Here is a 22,171-nt window from a genome sequence, read left to right as displayed (position 1 = left end):
AATAACTGCTTTGACTTCTTCCTTTTCAATTTGTATTCCCATGATCTTCTTGAGTTGTTTTATTGCTCTGGCTAAAGTTTCAAGTACTATGTTGAATAGACAGGCTGATTTTTTTTTATTAGAATTGCTTTGAGTTTCTCTATTTAGTTGCTAAGATAATGGGATGATTTGGGGAAGGGAGATTAAGGGAGAAGGTCTTTGAGATCAGTTGGGAATAAGGTCAAAAAGGAAAGGGAGATCTCAGTGGGTTTCCTGCTACAGAGCTGGAGATGAGACTGGAGGCAGGAGGGGGTAATTGGATCTCAGGAACAATAGGAGAGGTGGGAGAGTCTGCCTTCAGCCTACTGTTGCCCTGGGAGAAGTGGTCCTTGGGTTGAGATCTAGGAGAAAGCAATAAGTGTGTGGAGGAAGGTTAGAAGGGGAAGAACCCTGGTATCCCTAAGAGATGGGAGCAGGGGGCAGGTAAGGCTGTCACCCATGGGTGTCCTGCTACAGAGCTGAGGATGAGACTGTTGACCTTGTTTTTCAATGCTGAGGATTAAAACGAGGGCTTTGGGGATACTGGTCAAATGCTCTGTAGCTAAATTGTATCTCCAGCCCTCCCAACTCCACTTGATGTCTAATGGAGGTTGATATTCCTCATCTTCCCCCTGAAGACCTGTCCACCCAGTCTGTAAATAAGTATTTTTAAATGACTGCATGAGTGGCTAGATGGAGTTGGGGTCTGCCTTGGAGGCGGGAACAGACATGCATTTCTTCCTCTGACCTGAAACCACAGAAGCATCCTTATTGCAAGAGTCTAGACAATATAGTCTTATTTGGATATCATTGTATTTTTTAAAAAGCTTCTATTACTGAAAGGTAACAGGAAAGATCAATAGTAGGTGTACAATTCACAGATCAACCACTTTTCATAGTGTATGAATGACAAAGAATTATCCATTTATGATCTACCCATTATTGACCTGTTTTTCTTTACCCTGGATACCAGTGCCTGTCATCTCTATGTGGTAGTACATTATTATGAAAATCTTTCTTAAGTTGTCTTAGTCAGGGTTTCTATTACTGTGAAGAGATACCATGACATAGCAACTCTTATAAAGGGAAACCATCAGTTGGGGCTGCCTTACATTTTCAGAGATTTAGTCCATTATCATCATGGTGGAAAGCATGCACTGTACAGACAGACATGGTACTGGAGAAGAAGCTTAAGAGTTCTATATCCAGACTGGCAGGCAACAGGAAGAGAGAATGCCACACTGGGCATGGCTTGAACATAGGAGAGCTCAAAGCTCACCCTGACAATGACACACTTCCTCCAACAAGGCCACACTTTCTAATAGTGCCACTCCATGTGAGGGCCATTTTCTTTCAGACCACCACACATTCTAAGACACTGGAACTGTTGCTGAACCTCACAGCCCAGCTAATTCACCTTGAAATCATTTAAGACTTATGTTCTCTGATATAATAGCATCTTTGCTTAACCTGCCTTTAAAAGAACCATGTAGCAATTAACCTTACTTATGTTGGATTTCTCAGGTGACCACCTGCACAAGGCAAGCCAACACATAGCTTTAATGTTAGTTATGTTTGCTTCCATGCCCCTGACCCGGAGAGCAATGTACATGTGTCTGTATGTGTGCTATGATAGTCATTTGCTGAAAACATTAAAGAGGTCAAAAGTGACCTTACAAAACAAGTAAGTGTTGAAAAGAAGATGGATAAAAGTTGTATGACTGTTTTATTATCTCGACTTTTCTGAGGGCTCCCGGGTCACGTAGAATCAGTGCACTTCAATTCCTTGTAAAGCGGGAAGAGTCTTGTAAAGTATCCCTCATTCCTTCCTCCTGTAATGCTTTCTGCACTGTTCAATAAAAGAGAGAGCAAAGAGCTACGATAGGGACAGATTCACAAGATGGCACAGAGGCAGACACAGATTCAGGCTCGTAACAACAGGCAGGCTGGAGACCATCCAGAAAACATACAGACACAGGGAGAGAAGCCAGGAATTCAAACTTGGGCTCATTCTCCAAGAGAGAAGTGCTTTGATTGCTTTCCTTAATGTGGCAGTGACACATTCTGGTGCCTCTGCTCCAGTGTGTTTAATCCATGCATCTCCTAAAACACAGCTCTCCCTGCAGCACCTACTGCTAAGATCTTCACTGGCTCCCTGCTGCCACCCTCATCCACAACAAATGTTGCTTCCTGCCTTTCAAGAGTCTCTTTAATCCAGCCACACTCTCTTTACTCTTCTTTATTCGAGTCAGGCCTGATCTCTGCACCCCATGCCAAGCCAACACTCTCTGACACTCTTCCTGATGCTGATGTCCCTTTTAATTATCTATTGCTTTCTCATGCAGTTTATTATCAGGGAGCCACACTGGCACCTGTCCTGTTCTTTAATTAAGTGTTGCTGTCTCAACTGGACTTAGATCACACATCCATTCAAATATTTATGAGCACCTTGTTTGTATAGGCCCTAGACGTGGACCAGATGCCAGATCGTGGCACAAGTGCACAAAGGTTAAAATCCCAGCCAATCAGCACTTTGAGACTGGTTGCTCTGGGAGTAGGAGACACATAATCCACATAGGGAGAGGTCTCCCTGCAGACATTGCTTGGAAGAAATGACGTTGGACAAAATGAAGGAGGCTGAAGGAACTTGAGTGCATTGTGTTGGTAACCATTTTGTCAACAGTGACAGAAATTTCTAAAGGTTAAAAAGAGGAAAGATTTTCTTTAGTTCATAGATCCAGAGGTTCCCATCGTCATTTGGCTCTAAAGTTTTGAGCCATCGATAGCATAGCAATTGTGCTGAAAGCACGAGGTGGGATGCCCCCTTCACAGCATTTGTCTCAGGAGCACACTTGAAACCTGTGAGGAATACTGCCAGGTGGGCCCTTTGGAGGAACCCTTGGTGGGTGAGGGGGAGGGACAACGGCGGGTGAGAGACGGACAGACACCTGCAGACATAACTTATGTGGAAAGTGGGAGAAGGGAGTGGGGAAGGAGGGAAGGGAGAGCCAGGAGTAACTTTGCCATGCTGCAGGGGCGGCATATTCTTCTAGGTCCCAAAGGGACGGTGCCAGGTTTGTCTGGATTAAAACAAAACCTTCCAATTTCTTTGTACTAGGTCCAACGACCTAAATGTCTCACCACCTCCTAGTAGTGCAAGCTTCTGAATGAGCCTTGGTGGTGGTGGGAATGGGACACACAGGATGGGTAGGATGATGGCACATATCTACATGTGTCTGCATAAGACAATCTTTAAAACAGTGTTTGTAATCACAGTACTTTATACCCCTACTAGATAATAAAGGATGGCAGATGTGCTACCCTAAGTATGCCATTTGGGCATAAGTATTTTGCTCTAAAGGCAACTTGAACAGGAGCAAACTCAAGTAGAGCCGTCTTTGGGTCTCTCAAACCCAAAGCAGCACATAAAAGTCCCATGAAAACGGCGGTATCCCCAAATTCTATCACCAGAGGCGAGGAGTTAAGGAAGATAGAAATTTGCACAAACGAACCTTGTTTAGCTAATCCTTACCTTCTTTTAGATTTCTTTTACCCTTAGCTATTTTTTTTTTCAGAACCATTACTCTTTGTTCAATATAACCACTTAGACCTGGACACTTTCAAGGATCCTCACTTTTCAGTAAGGGTCTCCGTGTATGCACAAATTTGTTTTAAAAACAAAAAAACTCACTTCTATTAATCTGTCTTAAACCAACTTTCTCGGGCTTCTAGCACACGCTTGCTCGCACGCCGACCCGCGGGCCTCTGAGCACGCCGAAACCACGCCCCACGACGCCGACTCCGCCCAGTTGCCGAAAGCCCCGCCCCGGCACCTGTTCCTCTCTGCGGGCGCGGGCCCGACACCCCGGAGGCCCCGCCCCCGGGCGCGCGCCCTGCCCGGCGCCACGTGCTCTCCCCGGAGGGCGGTGACGTGGGCCGAGCTGAGATGTTTCTGCTGCCTCTTCCGGCCGTCGCGCGAGTCGCCCTCCGCCGCCTGGGAGTGAGACGTGCCTGGGATCGGGGTCTCTCCACCGCAGACATGACGAAGGTGAGTGGCGGAGACTCACGGGGCGGCCGCGCGTCCCTGGCCGCGGGCGGAGCGGTGGCCGGGCTGGCCCAGGCCGCGCACAGGGACGGACGCGCCGGGTTGCACAAGTGAGTGAGCTGAAACGGGAAGAGTTCCCAGAGTTTGCGGGACACCAGCCCGAGCCCGGCCTGCGGCGAGGACGGCCGGTGCCTTTTGCTAACCCTCTCCTCCTGCCTGCTCAGTGCTGTGTTCGGAAGCCCGATCGCAACCGCACGCTCCACTTAGCGGTCTTCACTCAGTCCTCCATCATCCAACTGAGCTCTCGAAAATGAACACGCGCCCACCTCATCGATTCTTTGAATCCTTGTCGAAACCCGAGAAGGGATAGCGGCAGGATTGTCCCAAAGTCGGCTAAGGTTCCAGAGTAGCCCCACCCGAAGTGAAATGTCAGAAAAGGCCCCGGGGGAGTGAGCAGCTGGATTGGATTTCTGGAGAATAGCAGTGCCTTTCTAGGGAAGAGGGCTTTGTCCAAGAGGTCGTCTTGAAATTGAAAGAGCGTCCTCTTCCTCTAGCTGGGCTGTGAGAAACTGTGAAGGACACTTTTAGATGTGAAGGGTCTGGAAGGGTGCTGGCTCATAGGAAAGCGTCTTGCTTTGAGGACCTGGCGAGGGAAGAATGTTTCAGATGGGCTTGGGCTCTGGTCCCCTTCAGGTGTAACAGATAGCAGAGGGATTAGGCTGACACCTGGCGGTTTCCAACTCTGTGACCCATCTGCCCAGTAACTGTGGACACCCTCAGCTTGGTCTCCTGGAATCCCAGGAGTGAACAATTTTGGGAAAGCTAGAACCTGATGGTTACAGTGCCAAGGAAGGCAGAAACATGCGGCACTATGTGCCCCGAGTACTTGGGGATTTTGGAAAGGACCAAGGAGGCCAGCAAGAAGGCATGTGCATTGTCAAAATTTTACTACCCAGGAGCTAGGAACTAGGTTTCAGATTTTTTTCCGAGACAGGGTTTCTCTGTATATAGTTCTGGCCTTGAACTCACAGAAGTCCACCTTGGCTGTGTGATTCAATCCCTCTGCCTCCTGGGTGCTTGGGATTAAGGTCCTGCGGCACCACTGCCCAGCATGGGAAACAGTATTTTAAGTCATGGATGGCCATGCAAAAGCAGTTTTGCATCTTTCTTTCACTTGCAAGGGAGATAAAGAAAGGGTCACATCACTAAGTGCCTCGCAGGAGTTCCTGCTTCTGCCCTCCCTGCCCTCCCTGATTGACAGGCTACTTTCTAGACAATGGGTGCATCCTAACCTGAAATGTGAAGTGCTCCAAAAATCTCAGGTTTTCTGAGCATTCCCCCGACACTTCTGAAGGCAGGAAGTCCTGCGGCCAACCCAGTGACTGGTCATAGTCAAAACACAAAGTATTTAAAAGGACTGTAACCTTGAGACAGTGTATCTGTAACAAGTGCTTTTCGTGTTTGGGGTTGGGCCCAATGTCTCACATACCCCAGGGTCCAGTGTTGCCCTGGCAGGGATTTTAGTTGCTGAAGTAGGGACTGCTGCTCTGCTGTTTGCCTCTGTTCTTGTTCCCTTGGGGAAGACACACTTTTAATGGAATTTGTTTGCCCCTGCTAGAGTTTGGGCACTCATAGCCTTCTAAGGGATGCACTCTGATTGTATTCCTCTTTCTTAATTTCCTCAGGGTCTTGTTTTGGGAATTTATTCCAAAGACAAAGATGGCGACACACCACAGTTTACAAGTGCAGCAGAGAATTTTAATACGTTGGTGGCTGGAAAGCTGAGAGAAATGTTGAACATGTAAGTATTACTATATTTGGGGTTCTTTTTGTGTCTGTGTTTGTCGATTTTGTGAGACAGGGTCTCACTATATAGCTCTGGCTGTCCTGGAACTATGTAGACCAAGGTGGCTGGCGTCAAACTCATAGAGATCCACCCACTGCATTCTCTGGAATGCTGGGATTAAATGTGTGAGCCATGGCACAGGGTAGGGTTCCAGTTGTTAAAGGCCCCAAGATTGAAAGAGATTCTTCTCTGTGTGTCAGGTAAAGTTAATGGAGCTCCCGCTAGCTGGTTCTCTGGAAGTGAAAATAGGTTCAGGAAGAAGCTGAGCAGTTGTTTCAATGTCAGTGGGTTCTGGGAAATCACATGGTTTCTAGCCATATCACAAACTTACTGTGCAGCATTGACAGGGATGCAGAAAGAAACCAATTTCCTCAGCCCACTTCCTAGGCTTGGGTTCACAATTCCTGCCTTCCTGTCTAGCACCAGCCCCTAAATGTCTTTCAACTAGTTTAACAACTGCCTAAGGTCCTGCCCTTTTATTGCATGGCTGGACTTTGATGGCTTTTCAAATGTTAAAGTACAAGTGGATCATCTGATTAGCAAGAATACAGCCTGAAATCCAGCTGGTCTGGGGAGGATCTGAGATTTGACCTCTCCTAGATTAGCAAAGTCCTGGAGGAAGTAGGGAAACTTTAGAGTTGCTGGCCATATTTGGCAGAAATAGAGCAACATAAGCCCCTATAACTAACACCTGCTACTCAGGTTGTAGACTGTAGTATACCAGGTGTCACCTGATATTTATAGTAATATCTGATAGTATAGGACTTTTACCTCCTCTTGGTTGGTAGCCCTGCATATGTACCTTAAATCATTAATCCAGAAGTTGACCTGTAAAGAGTCCAGAATGCATGGGTCTTTCTGCAGGGTTACCATGGGCTACAGCCTGAGCCCCTGGCTACCGTAGAGTCCATTTTGTTGTTGTTGTTTAGAAACTGCCATGTCCCTCATGCAAGTGGGAAACACCTAAGCTGGAGACCGTGCTGTCAAGTCAACCACTTTGGTCTCCATTCTAGTTTTCACTTTGGTGTTGGTTCTTTTATTAGAAAGGTTTCCATCACTTAGTACAGTCTCCATCCAATGCTAAGACCCCCTTGCCCATCCATAACATTGCTTTAAAAAAAAAAAAAAAAAGACATGGCCACATTTCCTAGTGTATACTGAACCAAACTCACTGTATCATCCAGGTTGGCCTCAAACTCATGGCAGTCCCTTCGCAGCCTCTCAAGTTCTGGTATTACAGGAATGAGGCACCTCACCTGGCTTCCCTGTTGTTTCTAAACTGATGTTCCTGTCCCGTCTAACTTAGAAATTGGTCCTGTACTTTTTGAGGTAGGAGTGATGCATCTGATGAGTCTGGTCTGTATGAATTTCGTAAAGGTGATAAGTGAAGGACAGAATTGGAACAGTTAGCTAGGGTGTCTTACTAATGCTTAGGTCATTTACCAAGAGACCAGCACAAACTGTAATGTTTAAAACACCCATTTCCTCTTGCTTTAGATCTGGACCTCCTCTGAAGGCAGGCAAAACCCGAACCTTCTATGGTCTGCATGAGGTATGGAATGAAAGTCATATTCATCTGGCAAAATCCATATTGAGACTTCCCATGTGCCCATTGCTGTGGCTGCCTCGTCATGCTAGAACTTTTGTGTCTAGCCTTACAGTGTCATTCCTATGTTAAGCAGACGCATTCCTTATGATCATAAAAGGGAATGGCTGTCTCAAAGTAGCTTGTTTTCATCAATTTGGAGGAAGACCACCCCTCACGCAGAGTTATTTAGAGCATTACCCTCACTCTGCCTGCCACATCTGTTGTACTTACCAGCACACCGGGCTCCTCCTTGCTGAACTTAGGGTGGCTGTGTGGTAGCTATCTCCCTCTGTCATTCCCCTTTGGAAAGGGGCTGTTTAAAGGATCTGAAGTGGTTAACTAGGTGTGTTTGTGGACCAGGACTTCCCCAGTGTGGTGGTGGTCGGCCTTGGCAAGAGATCGGCCGGCGTTGATGACCAGGAGAACTGGAACGAAGGCAAAGAAAACATCAGAGCTGCTGTTGCAGGTTCGCTTGCTCTTTACGTTTAATGGCTGGCGCTCTCAGGGGTCCCTTCCTAGAGACAGTCTTCCTTCTCTTTGTCCATTCGCCACATGCTCACATGCAGTGGCTCAACAAGTTCAGTTTATATGAATATGCCGGACCTTAGCTAGGTAAAGAGGCTAGCTCATGGCATTTTTATTTTTAGCATTTCTGTTTGCTGTTGGGAGGTTTGCTACCATTTGTTCTTAAAACTGTGTTCTATCAGATATTATGTCTGATTTGTAGATGCTTTTCCATTTTGTAATGTAACTGTGGCATTGCCCAACTTTTAGATAACATGGAATTGTCATATTTACAAATCAGAAGAAAACAGGAGCAGAATGTAGGACACTTATTGCTAGCAAAGTGCACAGGTCTGTCCCAGTGGGTTTCATAGGTGGGTTGGGGGAATTGAGGTCAATGCCATTGAGTCACTTTGTTGCTTAGCAGCAAGGAGAGCCTTTCCCACAGGCAACTGCCCCAAATGCACTTGGAGAAACACTCTGAGGCAGCAGTAATTTGTTTAACTAATCCTTGTCCCTGGGTATATCATAAATGCTCATTAAGTTTACTTTCAGAGTTAAGTAGGTATTCCTAACTTTTATTTGAGAGTTTTTTTTTGCTGACACACTCTAAATAAATGCTGTTAATGATGGTCTTTGCTCAGTCTCCTGGATATAAAGTCAGTGTCATCGTTTCTTGGTCCCTTTAATCTGGCAGTAGGAAAGCTTTAACAGCAAACTCCAGTGCTTCAGAAATGCTACTAGTAATACCTGCCTCACCCTGAGGGCGTCCCCATTTGTGAGGAGTTGTGCCTGTGACCTCTGTCCTCAGCTCTGCCTGTGAGGCACATACCCATCCACACTGAATGAAAGCGGAAATGAAAATTTAGAACCAGAACCATCAGTTGCCAGTTCTGTTCGCCTGGCACACCAGCTTGTGCCTGCTTTGTGCTGACTCACTTTTCTGTTTCTGCTGTCATTCTGAAGCGGGATGCAGGCAGGTTCAAGACCTGGAGCTGCCTTCAGTGGAGGTGGATCCCTGTGGAGATGCTCAGGCTGCTGCAGAAGGAGCCGTGCTTGGTCTCTATGAGTTTGATGACCTAAAGCAGAAAAAGAAGGTGGCGGTGTCAGCGAAGCTCTATGGAAGGTGATGAAGGAGACCGGAATTACGGGTGACATCCCATGCACTCTGACATCATGCCTGCTTCCCAGTGTCCAGCAGTGCTGTGTGCCTCTGTCTGTCCTACCTACTGCCTCAGCCCTCTTTACAGTGAGATAATTGTCCCCCAGCTCTGCCATGTTGATTCCTCTGTGGCCCCTAAGAATCCTCTGTGCTCGATGGTTACTAAGATGTGCTCACTGGTTACTAAGAAGCATTCACAATGTTGACTCTTCCCTAGAAGGAGGGAGGACTTGACAATATCCTAGTGAGCTTTAATCCAAATACTTCCCATTGAACTCACATCTCCTGCCATTATGCTAAATGTTAGATCTACACCGATGAGATTATTCCATCTTTGTCTTTATGACCCATGAAGGGAGCCACTTTCAGAAGATAATTGACCATAACTATTCCAGCCCTATTCTAGTTTTGAAGGAACAGGTCTCCACTATCAGGAATAGACAATAAGAGATGTTCAGTTCCAGGAGCCATGAGGCCAGTGGGTTGCTCTTGGCATAGAACAGTGGTTAGCATCTGTTACAGAGTACTTGGGAATGAAGGTTCACCAGCCAGTCAACCTGTGCATTTGAATTCTGTCTCTGTCACTTACTTGGGATAACCTAATTTAGGTGACCCAAATCTGTATTTCTTTCTTCATTCGTGTAGGAGAGTTGTAATCATAGTGTAGAGTTCTGTGTTTTGAGAGAGGGTCTCACCATGTAGCCTTAGAGTAGCCTTGAACTCACAGTCTTGCTGCCTCAGCCTCAGCAGTGCTACAAATGCAGGCACATGCTACCATTCCTGGTTGACACCATGGTTTGTATGATAATCCACAGATAAAGTATGCCAAGTGGGTGGCACATGGTGAGTGGTCTGAGGTGCCAGCTGTTGTTTTGCCTATCTCCATGTTGCCACATTAACTGCTGTCAAAGAGCTAGGACCATGCAACATTCACCTTACTGCATTCTCTGGTAAAGCTAATCCTTGCTGTCCTGTGGGTTGGAATTTAGAGCCTTTATCCTGGCACAGTGAGGCTGCAGATCCTACAACTCCACATCTGCATATCTGCTGCATACTGAACTCACAGCTAGTACTCAGGATTGCCATCTCTTTGTAGTAGTCTGGACTCTAGGGAGGAAACTCTGCATAACCTTTGCATATGTGTTTACAAATATGCAACTAAGCCCCCCCCTCTACACATTTTTAATTATTCAGGGGAGATCCTTGACGCTAACTGCTTAGCCAGATCTCTCCTGCTTCTTCAGTGGGGCCTGTTTTCTGCTCACAGAATGGATCTTGGTCTTGTGCAATCATTCTTTGTTTATAATCTTGATTTTGTTTTAAGATAAGTACCTACTTGGCAGCGGGAAGGTCAGTGTGCTTGATGTTGCTTTAGAATAACTCATTTCTTCCACAGTGGCGATCAGGAAGCCTGGGAGAGAGGGGTCCTCTTTGCTTCTGGGCAGAACTTGGCCCGCCAGCTGATGGAGTCTCCAGCCAATGAGATGACACCAACCAGATTCGCTGAAATTATTGAAAAATCTCTCAAAAGTGCCAGTAGTAAAACAGAGGTCCATATCAGGTAATTTATGATAAGACTCATGGGACATACAGCCAAAAGGACAGTGTGTGCTATTTGGTTTTAGGTCAGTTTGACACACGCTAGAGTCATTTTGGAAGAGGGAACCTCAACTGAAACAAAAATGCCCCTATCATACTGTAAACCTGTGGTGTATTTTCTCAATTCACAATTGATGTGGGTGGGCCTAGCTCACTGTGGGTGGTACCTTCCCAGAGCTGGTGGTCCTGGGTTCTATAAGAAAGCAAATTGAGCAAGCTATGATGAGTTGGTAGTAAGCAGCATCCCTCCATGACTTTGGCATCAGATCCTGCCTCCAGGTTCCTTCCCTGACTTCTCTTGGGGATGGACTACTGCCTAGAAGTGTAAGATGAAATAAACTTCTCTTTCTAAGTTGCTTATAGCTGTGGTGTCTTATCTCAGCAATAGAAACTCTGACACAAGGGAGAACCTAAAATTGAACTCTATGTTCAGAGGAGTAAATTGAGCCCGGTAGCATCTATGTACAAAGTCAGATAGAGCTACAGAGTTGCATTGAGTGCTTTTTCTCCTGCTCACCTTTAATAGAGTTTCATGACTTCATATTGTATTGTGTGAGGTTTTTAAAATTCATTTGGTTAAGACATAATTTGCATACTATATATTTCATTTCTCTTGAGTAAAGATTTAGGAGTTGAATTCCTAGGTCACATGGTAACTGGTTAAATTTTTTTTAAAAAATAATTTTATGTGTGTGGGTATTTAGCCTGCATGTATGTCTGTGTACTGTGTGTGTGTGCATCATACCCAAGATCAGAAGAGGGTGTTGAATCCCCAGGAATTGGAGTTATAGTCAATTATGCGCCACTATATAGGAGCTAGGAATTGAATCTCGGTCCTCTGGAAGAGCAGCCAGTACTCTTAACCTCTTTAAGCCCTCTCTCCAGCCCCTGATTCCCTGGTTAACATTTAAGGAGCTTACATGTTTTGATGTGTTATCCTTTCTACATTTCTGTTTATGATGCAAGTGAAGAATGCAGAGTATTGACTAGGTATAGGGCGAGAACCCATCTGCCCATGACCTTGGCTACATTTGTGAGGAGGCATTCCCAGGCCTCCCAAGTGCTTGTCAGTGCTGGATGATGGGACTTGAAGTTTAATTCCTCTAGTTTTCATTTCCCTTTTGAAAATTCTCTTCAACCTGTTAAACACCCAAGTTTGAGATTTTGGGGGGCTTCTTACTAAAATAAATTAACAGATACTTGTTTTATTTTATTTTCGAAGCTGTTTCTCAAGGGATCTTTTAATACAAGGGCATTCTTCAGCCCTTAATTGTGATTAGAGGGGTGGGTTTGTTTGTTTTAAGGAAAGGCTGTATTTAGACAGAATGAAGACAAAAATAATGTGTTACAACAGGGCACTCCTGAGTAGTTTCTGTGTGTTGAGTGTGAGTATGTGGGTAGACTCTAGAGCATTGTCCTGTCTCAGAAGGAGATACCAGTACTCTGTTGTCAGTGAGTAGTGGTGATGCTGCCAGGTCAGGGAAAGCATAAGGTTTGCAAGAGCAGGAGCAGGCAGGGCTGTGAGTGAAAATGGCAGAGTCCTAAAGGTCACTTTAAATGTTAACAGAGCAGGCTTCAGGTGAGGTGTGCAGTAGCACCTTGGGGAACAAGGCTTGTGGGTGAGCAGAGGGAAGAAGAGTTCAGAGACCAGCAAGATGCATGGGCAGTCTGTGACTCATGCTGTGATGTGGCTGCACCACACCCTGTCTGTCCATGATAGGTGGGTCTGCATCAAAGAAATACAGTTCTTCCAGGAGGGTAAGAAAGCAATAAAACACCAAGTCCTAAGCTTAGGATTAGAAATGCCTACAGGGTACTGCCCTGTTTCTTTTGATAAAATTTGTTTCGGGTTTCCCTTTGAAATAATGATGGGAATTTTAGTGTGACAGCCTGACTAAATGGGTAGGCAAGTATAAGAGTAGTCCTTGGATCTGGTTGGTGTTGATCTGTCTGGCAGTACAGACTAGAAACCAACACAGAACTCTTACTGCTCACCCTAGAAAGAATCGCAGTATGTCCTGTGAGTTCTAGTTTAACACTGAGGTGGAGGTTCATGTTACCTGCACTGAACCTGTGTTTATTGAGAACTAAGTAGTTTTCCCGTTGAGACATCTCAAATTACACTTGGAGCTTTAGAAATGGTTTGCCAGTGTTGAAAGATAAACAAAGATACAGGATATTTTATTCCTGTTGGTGTAGGATAGCTTTAATGAGTTTTTGTCTGTGTCATTATTAGTAAAATAAAAATAAAGCGGAATGCCTTACCAATCTTTAAATCTCCCTTTGTTGACCCACAGCCTTGCTAATTTCAAATTTCATTTTCAAATTTAAACAGAAACACCTGAGTAGGTTGGGGAGGACTGTTACTTATTGACTAAACACTGTTTACCTGACTGCATTAGTTATGAATAAGTTCTCTGAGTAGTTGTGTAATTCTTGATAGGGGAGTGCCTGATCTCATTTTTCAGTTGAAGAATCCCCAGAGTCAAGTCTTGTTTGTGCCTGTGAGTAGACAGAAGCACACAGTAGGCTCTGATCACTGGCGCCTTCAGCCTTTGTCCAGTGTTTTCCCCTGATGTTGGGGGATGGAGCCCCTGGCCTGTGCATACCAAGCAAGTGCCCTTGCAGGTCCTCTTCAGCATTTTGAATAACTTGTGTGTTGTATATTTTTAGCATACTGTTGAAATTTTTCTAAGTTCTTTTGGAATATATAACTGTATCTTTCCCTTTCTCTCTTTCTGCCCTTAGACCCAAGTCTTGGATAGAGGAACAAGAAATGGGCTCGTTCCTAAGTGTGGCCAAGGGGTCTGAAGAACCACCAGTCTTCTTGGAAATCCACTACACAGGCAGCCCCAATGCAACGGAAGCACCCCTGGTGTTTGTGGGAAAGGGAATTACCTTTGACAGGTACTTCTTGGGGTGTCTGTGCTCTCTATCTTAGTGAATGCTGTGCATGTATGGTGTGATTCATAAGCATGGGGTTTGATCAGGTCATGGACATTATAGGAAACATGTCGTGCTTCTGGCTTTGAATTGTAATGCTCATGTATGCCAAAGATAATTAGGAATTTTATATATCATGGTCCTGATCTTATCCCTGAGAGCTTCTGTGACCAACAGGTGAGGAGACCACAGTTCAGAAATTATTTGTTCAAAGTCAGTGGGTTGGGGAGATGGTTCAATGGGTAAAGTGCTTGTCGTGTCTGCACACATGCAAGCATGCCCTACACAAAAATGCACGCACATCACACATAGATACCTTCCTTATGCCCTTTTCTCGTTCAGTAGCCATCTGCCACCAGCAGGTGTCAGAAGAGCTGTTACCCTTCTGTCCTGCATACTTGAGAGGAATGCTCCAGTGTTATGGGAGCTTGTCAGCTTTCCTTAATAGCTAATGCCTTCCAGTTTCATGGGTTAATGAAGTCATAAAAGTTTTTTTCCCTCAAAGACAATCTTTGGGTATCAGGTGTCACTGATAGAAAGCAGAGATGGATCTTAGGTGGGTTGGTTTTCTATGATGATGTTTGCTGTGGCACCTGGTCAAGTTTCATCCAAACGGAAGGCCTCAGTTACCCATATTTCTGGAATTATTTTTTATATTTGTAAAGACTATAACATTGAGGTAATCCTGATGACCCGTTTAGAAATTTGACTTTTTTTTTGGCAGGGGTGCGGTGCTTTAGTGGTAGTGGGCTCTGAGTTTCTATGGGACTTTATTTTATTGTGAGGCAGTCTTGCTATGTTACCCAGTCTGGTCTCAGAGTTGGAACCCTGCTTTAGCCTCTTGAATTCCGGATTGCAGGCATACAGCACCACATGGGATTTATTATTTATTTATATATTTTACTTAAGGTGTGTATGCATGTGAAGACCCAAGTGCTACAGCAGTCATATAGAAGTCAGAGGAATCAGTTCTCTCCTTCCAGCATGTAGGTCAGGGAATTGAACACAGGTCATCACGCTTGGCAGCAGGCACCTTTATCTTCAGTCATCTCACTGACCATGTCTTTGTTTCTAAGAAAGTGATTTGGGCTTTCAACTTTGCTGTTATTATTGTTTCACACTGTCTCCTTTTCCATATAGTGGAGGCATCTCCATCAAGGCTTCTGCAAATATGGACCTCATGCGGGCTGACATGGGAGGAGCTGCAACAATATGCTCGGCCATTGTGTCTGCAGCAAAGCTCAACTTGCCTATTAACATCATAGGTGAGTAGGATAAGGGTTGTACTTTGAAATGCCTCCAAAATCTAGTCAGGTGGCAAAACTGGAACATCAAACCATTTCCTTCCTTCTAAAAACGACATTTTAAAGTAGCCTTTCATCAAGCAGAAAATGTTTGGCTGTATTAATTGTTTTCTGTCTGCAGTGACTGAGTTAAATGTGTTTTGTATTGATTTGTTTTACTTGGTCAAAAGTGGTTAGCCATCAGGAGCATATATGTCACGTTTGTACTTTTACTCCAGCACGAAAAACTAAGCAGCTGGAGTGGAGGACATCATCTCTGGCTCATTTACCGAATGCCTCACAGGACTGTGCTTGATTAGTTTCCTAACACAGAATAATCAGTTAGTACACAGGGTTTCCTGGTATTACACATGTGAACCTCCAGAAGCAGTGCTGGGAGTTTATAGCATTGCTGATACCAAGATTAAGAGGAAGAGGGAGTTGGGTTTCATCCATTGTGTGGGGTAGTAAAATGGTACTTTAAATCTGTCTGGAATCTCCCTTACCCAGCCATTCCAGAATCATAGTCTTTTTGTTCTGTAATCAGTCCTTTTGTTAAAACATGATTATTAGAAGTCAACATGCTGACATTTCAACATGTTTCTGCCTCTCAAGTACTTTTAACATATCTCCCAAGAAAAAACATTCTATGTAATGGTAATAGTTACATTTCAAAAGAATCTATGCAGTAGCCTAATAAGTTTCCCAATAGTCCAAAAAAAGTTCATTTTGTTGATATTTGTATTTTCTAAGGGTTAATTTTTTAATTATGTGTATTTATGTGTGTCAGTGTGTGGTTCTATGGACATGTAAATGCAGGTGCCCATGGAGGCCAGAAGATTGCATCAGAGCCTCTGACACTGAAGTCATAGGCTGGGTGCTGGGAATCAAACTCAGGTCCACTGGAAGAGCAGTGTTCACTCTTAACTCTGAGCCATCTCTTTAGCCCATATTTAGTTTTAAAGTGTAGGTCTCTAGCAAAGATAGCACATTGCATTTGGTTGTCATGTTCCTTTACTTTTCCTGCCAAAAGCCCTCCACACCCCACCCATTCCTTCTCCTTTCTTTCCTTTATGACATTGGCAGCTGAAAGGTCCAGGTAGTTGTGATGTTCTATAACTTGCACTTATTTCTTCTGGTTTAGAATCGGTTACACCATGCTACACATGTTCCTGCTGACCTCAGTTGTGCCATTTGTGATACCAAGTTTTGTCAGTTGTGAAAGTGAAGCTTGTATCTTGGAAGTTATTTTTGAGTCAAGCATGGTCTAGTATTCTTTTTTATGTTTTCTCAATAGGTTTGGCCCCTCTTTGTGAAAACATGCCTAGCGGCAAGGCCAACAAACCAGGGGATGTTGTCAGAGCCAGGAACGGGAAGACCATTCAGGTTTGTGAAGGGGACAACAAAACATGCCGTCGGGCATTTCTCCAGGACCCCTGTCTTGGCCACACAACCGCAGCATGCCATGAATGTGGGGCCAGGGTGATGTTTTTAGTGCTAAGAACCTTTGCATGCAAAGTACAGTTGTTTTTGTTGTAAATTTTTTGGGTGTTTTTTCATCCCCTGTTGTATTTCCCACTAATGGTGCTATACATACAAATCACAAATGTTCGGCCTGGCCTGCAGAGCATGGCAAACCAGTAAAGCATGGGTTATTTTCTAAGTCTTGTGCCATGATTAACTTTTTTTCTCGTGTTAGATTTCAATTGGAAAACATGACGCTACACTTGGGCTCTGTACTCTGGCATCTGTGGAACACAAATATACACTTGTACACTGGGGCCTTTTCTGAAGGATAGAAATAGGGCTAGAAAGGGTTGCCAGAGTTTTAAGAGTTTTGAGCCTGGAGTTCTAGGCTGCCATTTAGTTTTAACTTCCTTAAGGTCTGTTTTGTTTGGTGTTTAAGGCTTGCTGCACGCTCAGCCTGACTCTTTCAGCTTTCTTTTCCCAGTTTTCCTCTTGTTAACAGCATTCACTGTGGTGTCATTAGCTAGGGCAGGGACTTCCTGCATCACACTCCAGGTTAGATATGTTCCTCTTTTTACTAGCTTATGACAGATGTCACCCTGACCTTTTCCCACTTTCAAATCAAATGCTATTGTGTCTGGATTTCATATTCATTCCTTAGGTCGTCTGACCATTTCTCTTTCTGATCTTCTTTGTAGGTTGATAACACGGACGCTGAGGGGAGGCTCATCCTGGCCGATGCACTCTGTTATGCACACACCTTCAATCCCAAGGTCATCATCAATGCTGCCACCTTAACAGGTCAAGCCACATCTTCCCCCTCATGTCTGAAGGGAATCTCGGGTGCAGTGCACACACTGTACTCTGGGTGTTCTTTTGCTGAAGTTTGGTTCACTCCACTTACATTCAGAGATCCTTCACCAAAGGAATTGCCTCTGTGGTTACAAAACTTTCTCAATATTAGTTCTATTTCATTAAAGCATTCCAAAGTTACTAAAAACATTATTTTGTCATGTGAACATATGCCACAGTGTATGTGTGGAGGTCAGAGGATAACTTGTATGATTTGATTTCCCTCCACTCTGTGGGTGTTGGGGATCGGAGTTAGATTGTCAGACTTGCTATCAAGCACGAGGCCATCTTTCTATCTTTCTGGTTCACCAGTAGCAATTTAACAAATCATTCAAATCAGCTCAGTCAGATTTAAATGAGAGAGTGAGAGAGGGAGCTAGAGAGAGGGGGGGGGGTTTGTTTGTTTTGATTGCCACATAATACAAATCTGAAAATATTGATACATTTCAAAGTCAGAGGCATTTTTTAACATATTTATCATAATCTATCTGTATCCCATCGATTTTCTAAACTATTGTAAAGAAAACATGGTGGTGGCCAGGTCTGTTTAATGGACACACAGCAGTGTGATAGGTATGCAAAGAAAACCCTGGCTTTGGACCACCTTGGGTATAACACTATTTACTGCCTATACCTGGCCTCCAGCATCAGCCCTTGAGGACAGTTCTCATTGCTTCACATTTGTGAGGTCTGGAAGGAACTCCGAGCTCCTTGAAGGCATTCCTTGAAAGCAGGCCTTGATATAGAAGCTCTGGAGAGAGTGAAGAGATTTCTTGGGGGAAACGGATGGTGGCTTGTTGCACAATTCCAAAACAAATAGTCTTCCGTCCAAAATCTCTCCCTAGGAATTTGTATGCACTTCTTTTGAGATTAAAATTCAGATAATTTTGTGTCCTTCAGTTTCCTCTTTCCTGAGTTTTGAAAACCTTTTTACTGTAGCAGAAGTCATTTCATGTTCCTTTCATATGTGGCTGTAATAACAGTACACAGTACTTTACTAAGAATTCCTTTTTATTTCTAATTTTTGGAAGTCTGCCCTTTTTAATTAATTTTTAAAGCTGGCATACAAATACAGTTTCATTATGGCAGTTTCACAAATGTTTTTAAGTAGGCATTATATTATTTCTGTAGCTTTTGGTCTCCCTATTCAGTTTCTAAAAACTCAGCTTCAAGGGGCATCCAGAACAAGGTAGGGGCAGTGATAGAGATGGGTGACCTAGAGCCACTGTGATAATTAATGCTGGCCAGTTGTACTGTGCTTGTCATTAAGGGTCACTTAGTATTGCTGGGTCTGCAACTGACGTTAGCTCTAGAGTTCTAGAAAACAGTAATGTAAAATATGTATTATGAAATCCTCTTAAATTACATTAAATATTTATGCCTATCATTTTCTATTGTTTATAATTACTTTTTATCCTTTTTATGAGAAATTTAAAAACTGATGGGAATATTCATAAGCTTAATAGAAAATGTTTGAGGACAAATGAGTATTATCAAAACCTACCAACTTTAAAAATAAGGTATTAAAATGAATGACTAAAACATGGCACACATATCCCACAGAGATGCTCAGAGGAGGCATCGAATAATTACTGCCTGCTGTAGTACCTGATATATATAGTTGATGCCAAATGAATGACAGTCAGTGTGCATTTAGCTCCTGCTGTGTGCCAAGAATGTGCTGATGGCTAAGAATGTAGGACATACAGTGAGGTCATATTCTTAGCTGTGTAGAACTCTAGAAAGAACTATCAAAAATAAGTGACAATTATCCTGGGATGGGATTGTTGATGATAATTGATATCATTTCCTTTTCTGCATTTTCCACAATAAAGGGGAATTCTAGTTGTCGAGGCATAACCAGCTATAGCAGTGACAGTTTCAGTTTCCCAAGCCTATCTACATTTTGTAATGAAGGAGCCATTTACAGACTTAGAGACCACAGTTGTGGTCTAAGTAACAGGAACCTCCTGGCCTTGAGAGACTGGCGCTGACCCTGGAATGTCTTACAGGTGCCATGGACATAGCCCTAGGGTCAGGCGCCACTGGAGTCTTTACCAATTCATCCTGGCTGTGGAACAAACTCTTTGAGGTAGGTCTATATACTCATGAGTTAGAGAGATAGTAATTGTTGTGGCCTTTGAATAATATGCTTGTTTGAGCCCTGTGTTAAAGTAGAGATTTTCTACCTGTTGTGTTGCCTTGGGTTGAATTGGAAATAGGTCATAGCAGTAAACTTGATTCAGTGGCTTTGGGTTTTCTAAAGATATTCTTAAAATTATGGGTCTGACACCACTGCCCTGTCCCTGTAGCCTCAGAATGATGTTAAAACAACTGACAAATTACATGGCTGTGACTGATAATCCCTGACTTGCAGAGTATGAGGCCAGCTTTGAGAAAGAATGGCCTTGCAGTGACTGTGTGTGGATTGAGCATTGTAAGCACAGCTCCCCTGCTGAGTGAGTCAGTGGTGAGGAGTCCCTTCACTGCTGTGCTCTGTGCCCTTTCCATCCCTGCTTCCCCATTACACATTCTCCTGTCACTCACTGCTGCTGGCTTGCACCTGCTAGTACCACTATTGGCCTAACCTAGTCTGTTTCTAGTCAGCAGGTGACAGTGATTCCTTGGTGTCCCCAGTCCTTGGTTTCTGTGATATCTTCTCTTCTGGCTCGTTTATGTGACTGTCCTGCTTCGGCTCTTTTGCTAGCGGTTTGCTTTGTCCTCCTCTTTGAACAGTGTTAGTTTCTGTCCCGATACACGCTCAGAGTGCTCATGGTAAAACTTGTCTGTTCCACGTCTGCTGACAGCCATGTCTGTCATGCTCCACGGGTCTGCTTGGCAGCTCAGGGACCCTTTCACAACCAGTTAATGGCAGCTCACCATAGGCAATAGACACACAGTCCATGAATACATTTGTGAGGTTTATTTAAGGTCCTTGATTTATTTTTCACTTGACAGTGCTTCCCGCCTTCCCTGCCTTTCTGTTTATAATGTTCACTCTCAGCCTCTCCTGAAGGCTGAGCCAGGAACCTCTCCTGGCCTCCCACACTACCCAGTGTCCCTCTATCATCATGGCACACACAACACTTGACTTTTCAAGTTATTTATTTTCCTAACTAAAATGACGTGTTCACAGGCATAATTAAGTCAACCATCAGTAGCCCATAGTCTGTCTTCCCAGAGGTGGCAATCATCTGATATGTACTTAGGTTCTAAAATGACAGGTTCTCCTGCTATTTTTTTGGCCTTTCACTCTGAAGCTTCATTTTTGACTTCTAAAAATGAGTAAAGTAAAGCGGCTACTTGTCTGGCTCTCCCTAGAGCCTATACCTTCTGATGGAGGAGTTGTTATCACTGTGGCTGGGTGGTGCTCTAAAGCTTGGTTAGTGTAAGCAAGTGAGAGGCTGGGCAAGGCATAGAAGATGTCATCTTATATCAGGACCTGGTCTTCAGTGATGGAGGCCTGGCATGCATGTCTCCAGCAGACCAACCAGGCTGTTCAGAATCTTCCACCCTAGCTAAGCCCACAAAGCCTACAGGTTCAAATTGAGCCTTTACTAAATGTTCTACAGATGTGTGCATTATTTTGCAATATTCCTGTTTCCTAATTCTGAAATGAATCTTTTAGTGACCCAAAGCATTCTTCTTAGACATCATTTTCACAGCCCTGCTTTGCAGTCATAGGCTACAACAGCTCTTTCCTTCAGTCATCAAACTAGAGTTTCTACCCTTACACTCATACTGTCTTCTTTAGGCCAGCATAGACTCTGGTGACCGAGTCTGGAGGATGCCTCTCTTCGAGCATTATACAAGACAAGTTGTGGACTGCCAGCTTGCTGATGTCAATAACATTGGAAAATACCGGTATGTAAAATGATCTAAACGTCTCTACCCAGTCATCCTAGGCTCTGCCACACTGGCCTGAGCCTCCTTCTTCTTACAGATTTTAACACCAACCAGTTCCCTTCCAATGCAGTGCTTCTGAGCCTACTGATGTACTATGTATTTCTCTAGCAGGCCCTCTTAATGTTAGACATTTTCAAATTTAGAAGTTATTTTAAGCAAGTGACAAGAAAAAGTGATGGGAACTATAGGAATTAATGAATAATTCTTGAATTATTTCTGTAATTATACAGAAAAGTAATCTAGAATTTGTCATTTATCCCAGAAAGCCATTATCTAAAAACAAATATTCTGGAATTGGTTTCTCTGTTAATTTCTTAATAGGTTACATGAACTTAGCTTTTCCTTTTTGGTAGTAGACCTAGCCAGCACAAATGTACTGTTAGTTTTAAAAAGCATTCATTGGGTATGGGTGGCCCTGTAGCATGCATGTATGTGGAGGTTAGACGACAGCTTTGTGGAATAGGTTGTCCTTTTCCATATGTATGTCAGTTCCAGAGGTGGAGCTCAGCCTATGAGGCTTGTACGAGGTGAAGAAACTCTTTTCTGCCTTTCTCTTCAGATCTGCAGGTGCATGTACAGCCGCTGCATTCCTGCGCGAGTTTGTGACTCATTCCAAGTGGGCACATTTAGACATAGCAGGTGTGATGACCAACAAAGACGAGGTTCCCTACCTGCGGAAAGGCATGAGTGGGCGGCCCACAAGGACCCTGATTGAGTTCTTACTTCGCTTCAGTAAAGACAGCTCTTAGTTTGATCACTAAGAAATTTCTCCATGTGTCTTGAATTGACTATTTGGGCTTCAAAATATTTTTGAATGAATGAAAATCTTTTAAAATAAAAAATGAATGGTGTTCTTTTTTCATTTTAATTTTCAAAATTATTTTAGTATGCTTGAGTCATGAAAATCTAAATTTTATATTGTGAAGTAAACCAATAAAACATCATATAATAATATGTA

At 43.9% G+C, this 22,171-nt stretch overlaps 1 protein-coding gene across 1 annotated transcript; it reads left to right on the top strand.

Annotated features, from left to right (window-relative positions):
• The first annotated feature begins 3,924 nt into the window (after window positions 1-3,924).
• Window positions 3,925-22,156, top strand: Lap3 (leucine aminopeptidase 3). The gene is made up of 13 exons (XM_051174073.1): window positions 3,925-4,066; window positions 5,749-5,864; window positions 7,407-7,461; window positions 7,858-7,963; window positions 8,968-9,127; window positions 10,560-10,724; window positions 13,511-13,669; window positions 14,846-14,970; window positions 16,286-16,374; window positions 17,154-17,256; window positions 19,320-19,399; window positions 21,062-21,171; window positions 21,773-22,156. Exons 1-13 carry the CDS (start codon window positions 3,965-3,967, stop codon window positions 21,960-21,962), a joined length of 1,560 nt encoding a protein of 519 aa, XP_051030030.1. The 5' UTR covers window positions 3,925-3,964; the 3' UTR covers window positions 21,963-22,156.
• Window positions 22,157-22,171: the final 15 nt, after the last annotated feature.

Source organism: Phodopus roborovskii, unplaced genomic scaffold (assembly GCF_943737965.1).
Source record: "Phodopus roborovskii unplaced genomic scaffold, PHOROB, whole genome shotgun sequence".
Lineage (NCBI taxonomy): Eukaryota > Metazoa > Chordata > Mammalia > Rodentia > Cricetidae > Phodopus > Phodopus roborovskii.
Note: the sequence above shows the minus strand (reverse complement) of the source record. Positions and strands in the feature narration are given on the sequence as shown.

Bases quoted from the DNA above. Each gene is read 5' to 3' on its own strand.
- Lap3 (XM_051174073.1), top strand. From the start codon at position 3,965: ATGTTTCTGCTGCCTCTTCCGGCCGTCGCGCGAGTCGCCCTCCGCCGC. The intron at 7,462-7,857 runs GTATGGAATGAA...TTTGTGGACCAG, and splicing joins CCTTCTATGGTCTGCATGAG to GACTTCCCCAGTGTGGTGGT. The intron at 9,128-10,559 runs GTGATGAAGGAG...TTTCTTCCACAG, and splicing joins TCAGCGAAGCTCTATGGAAG to TGGCGATCAGGAAGCCTGGG.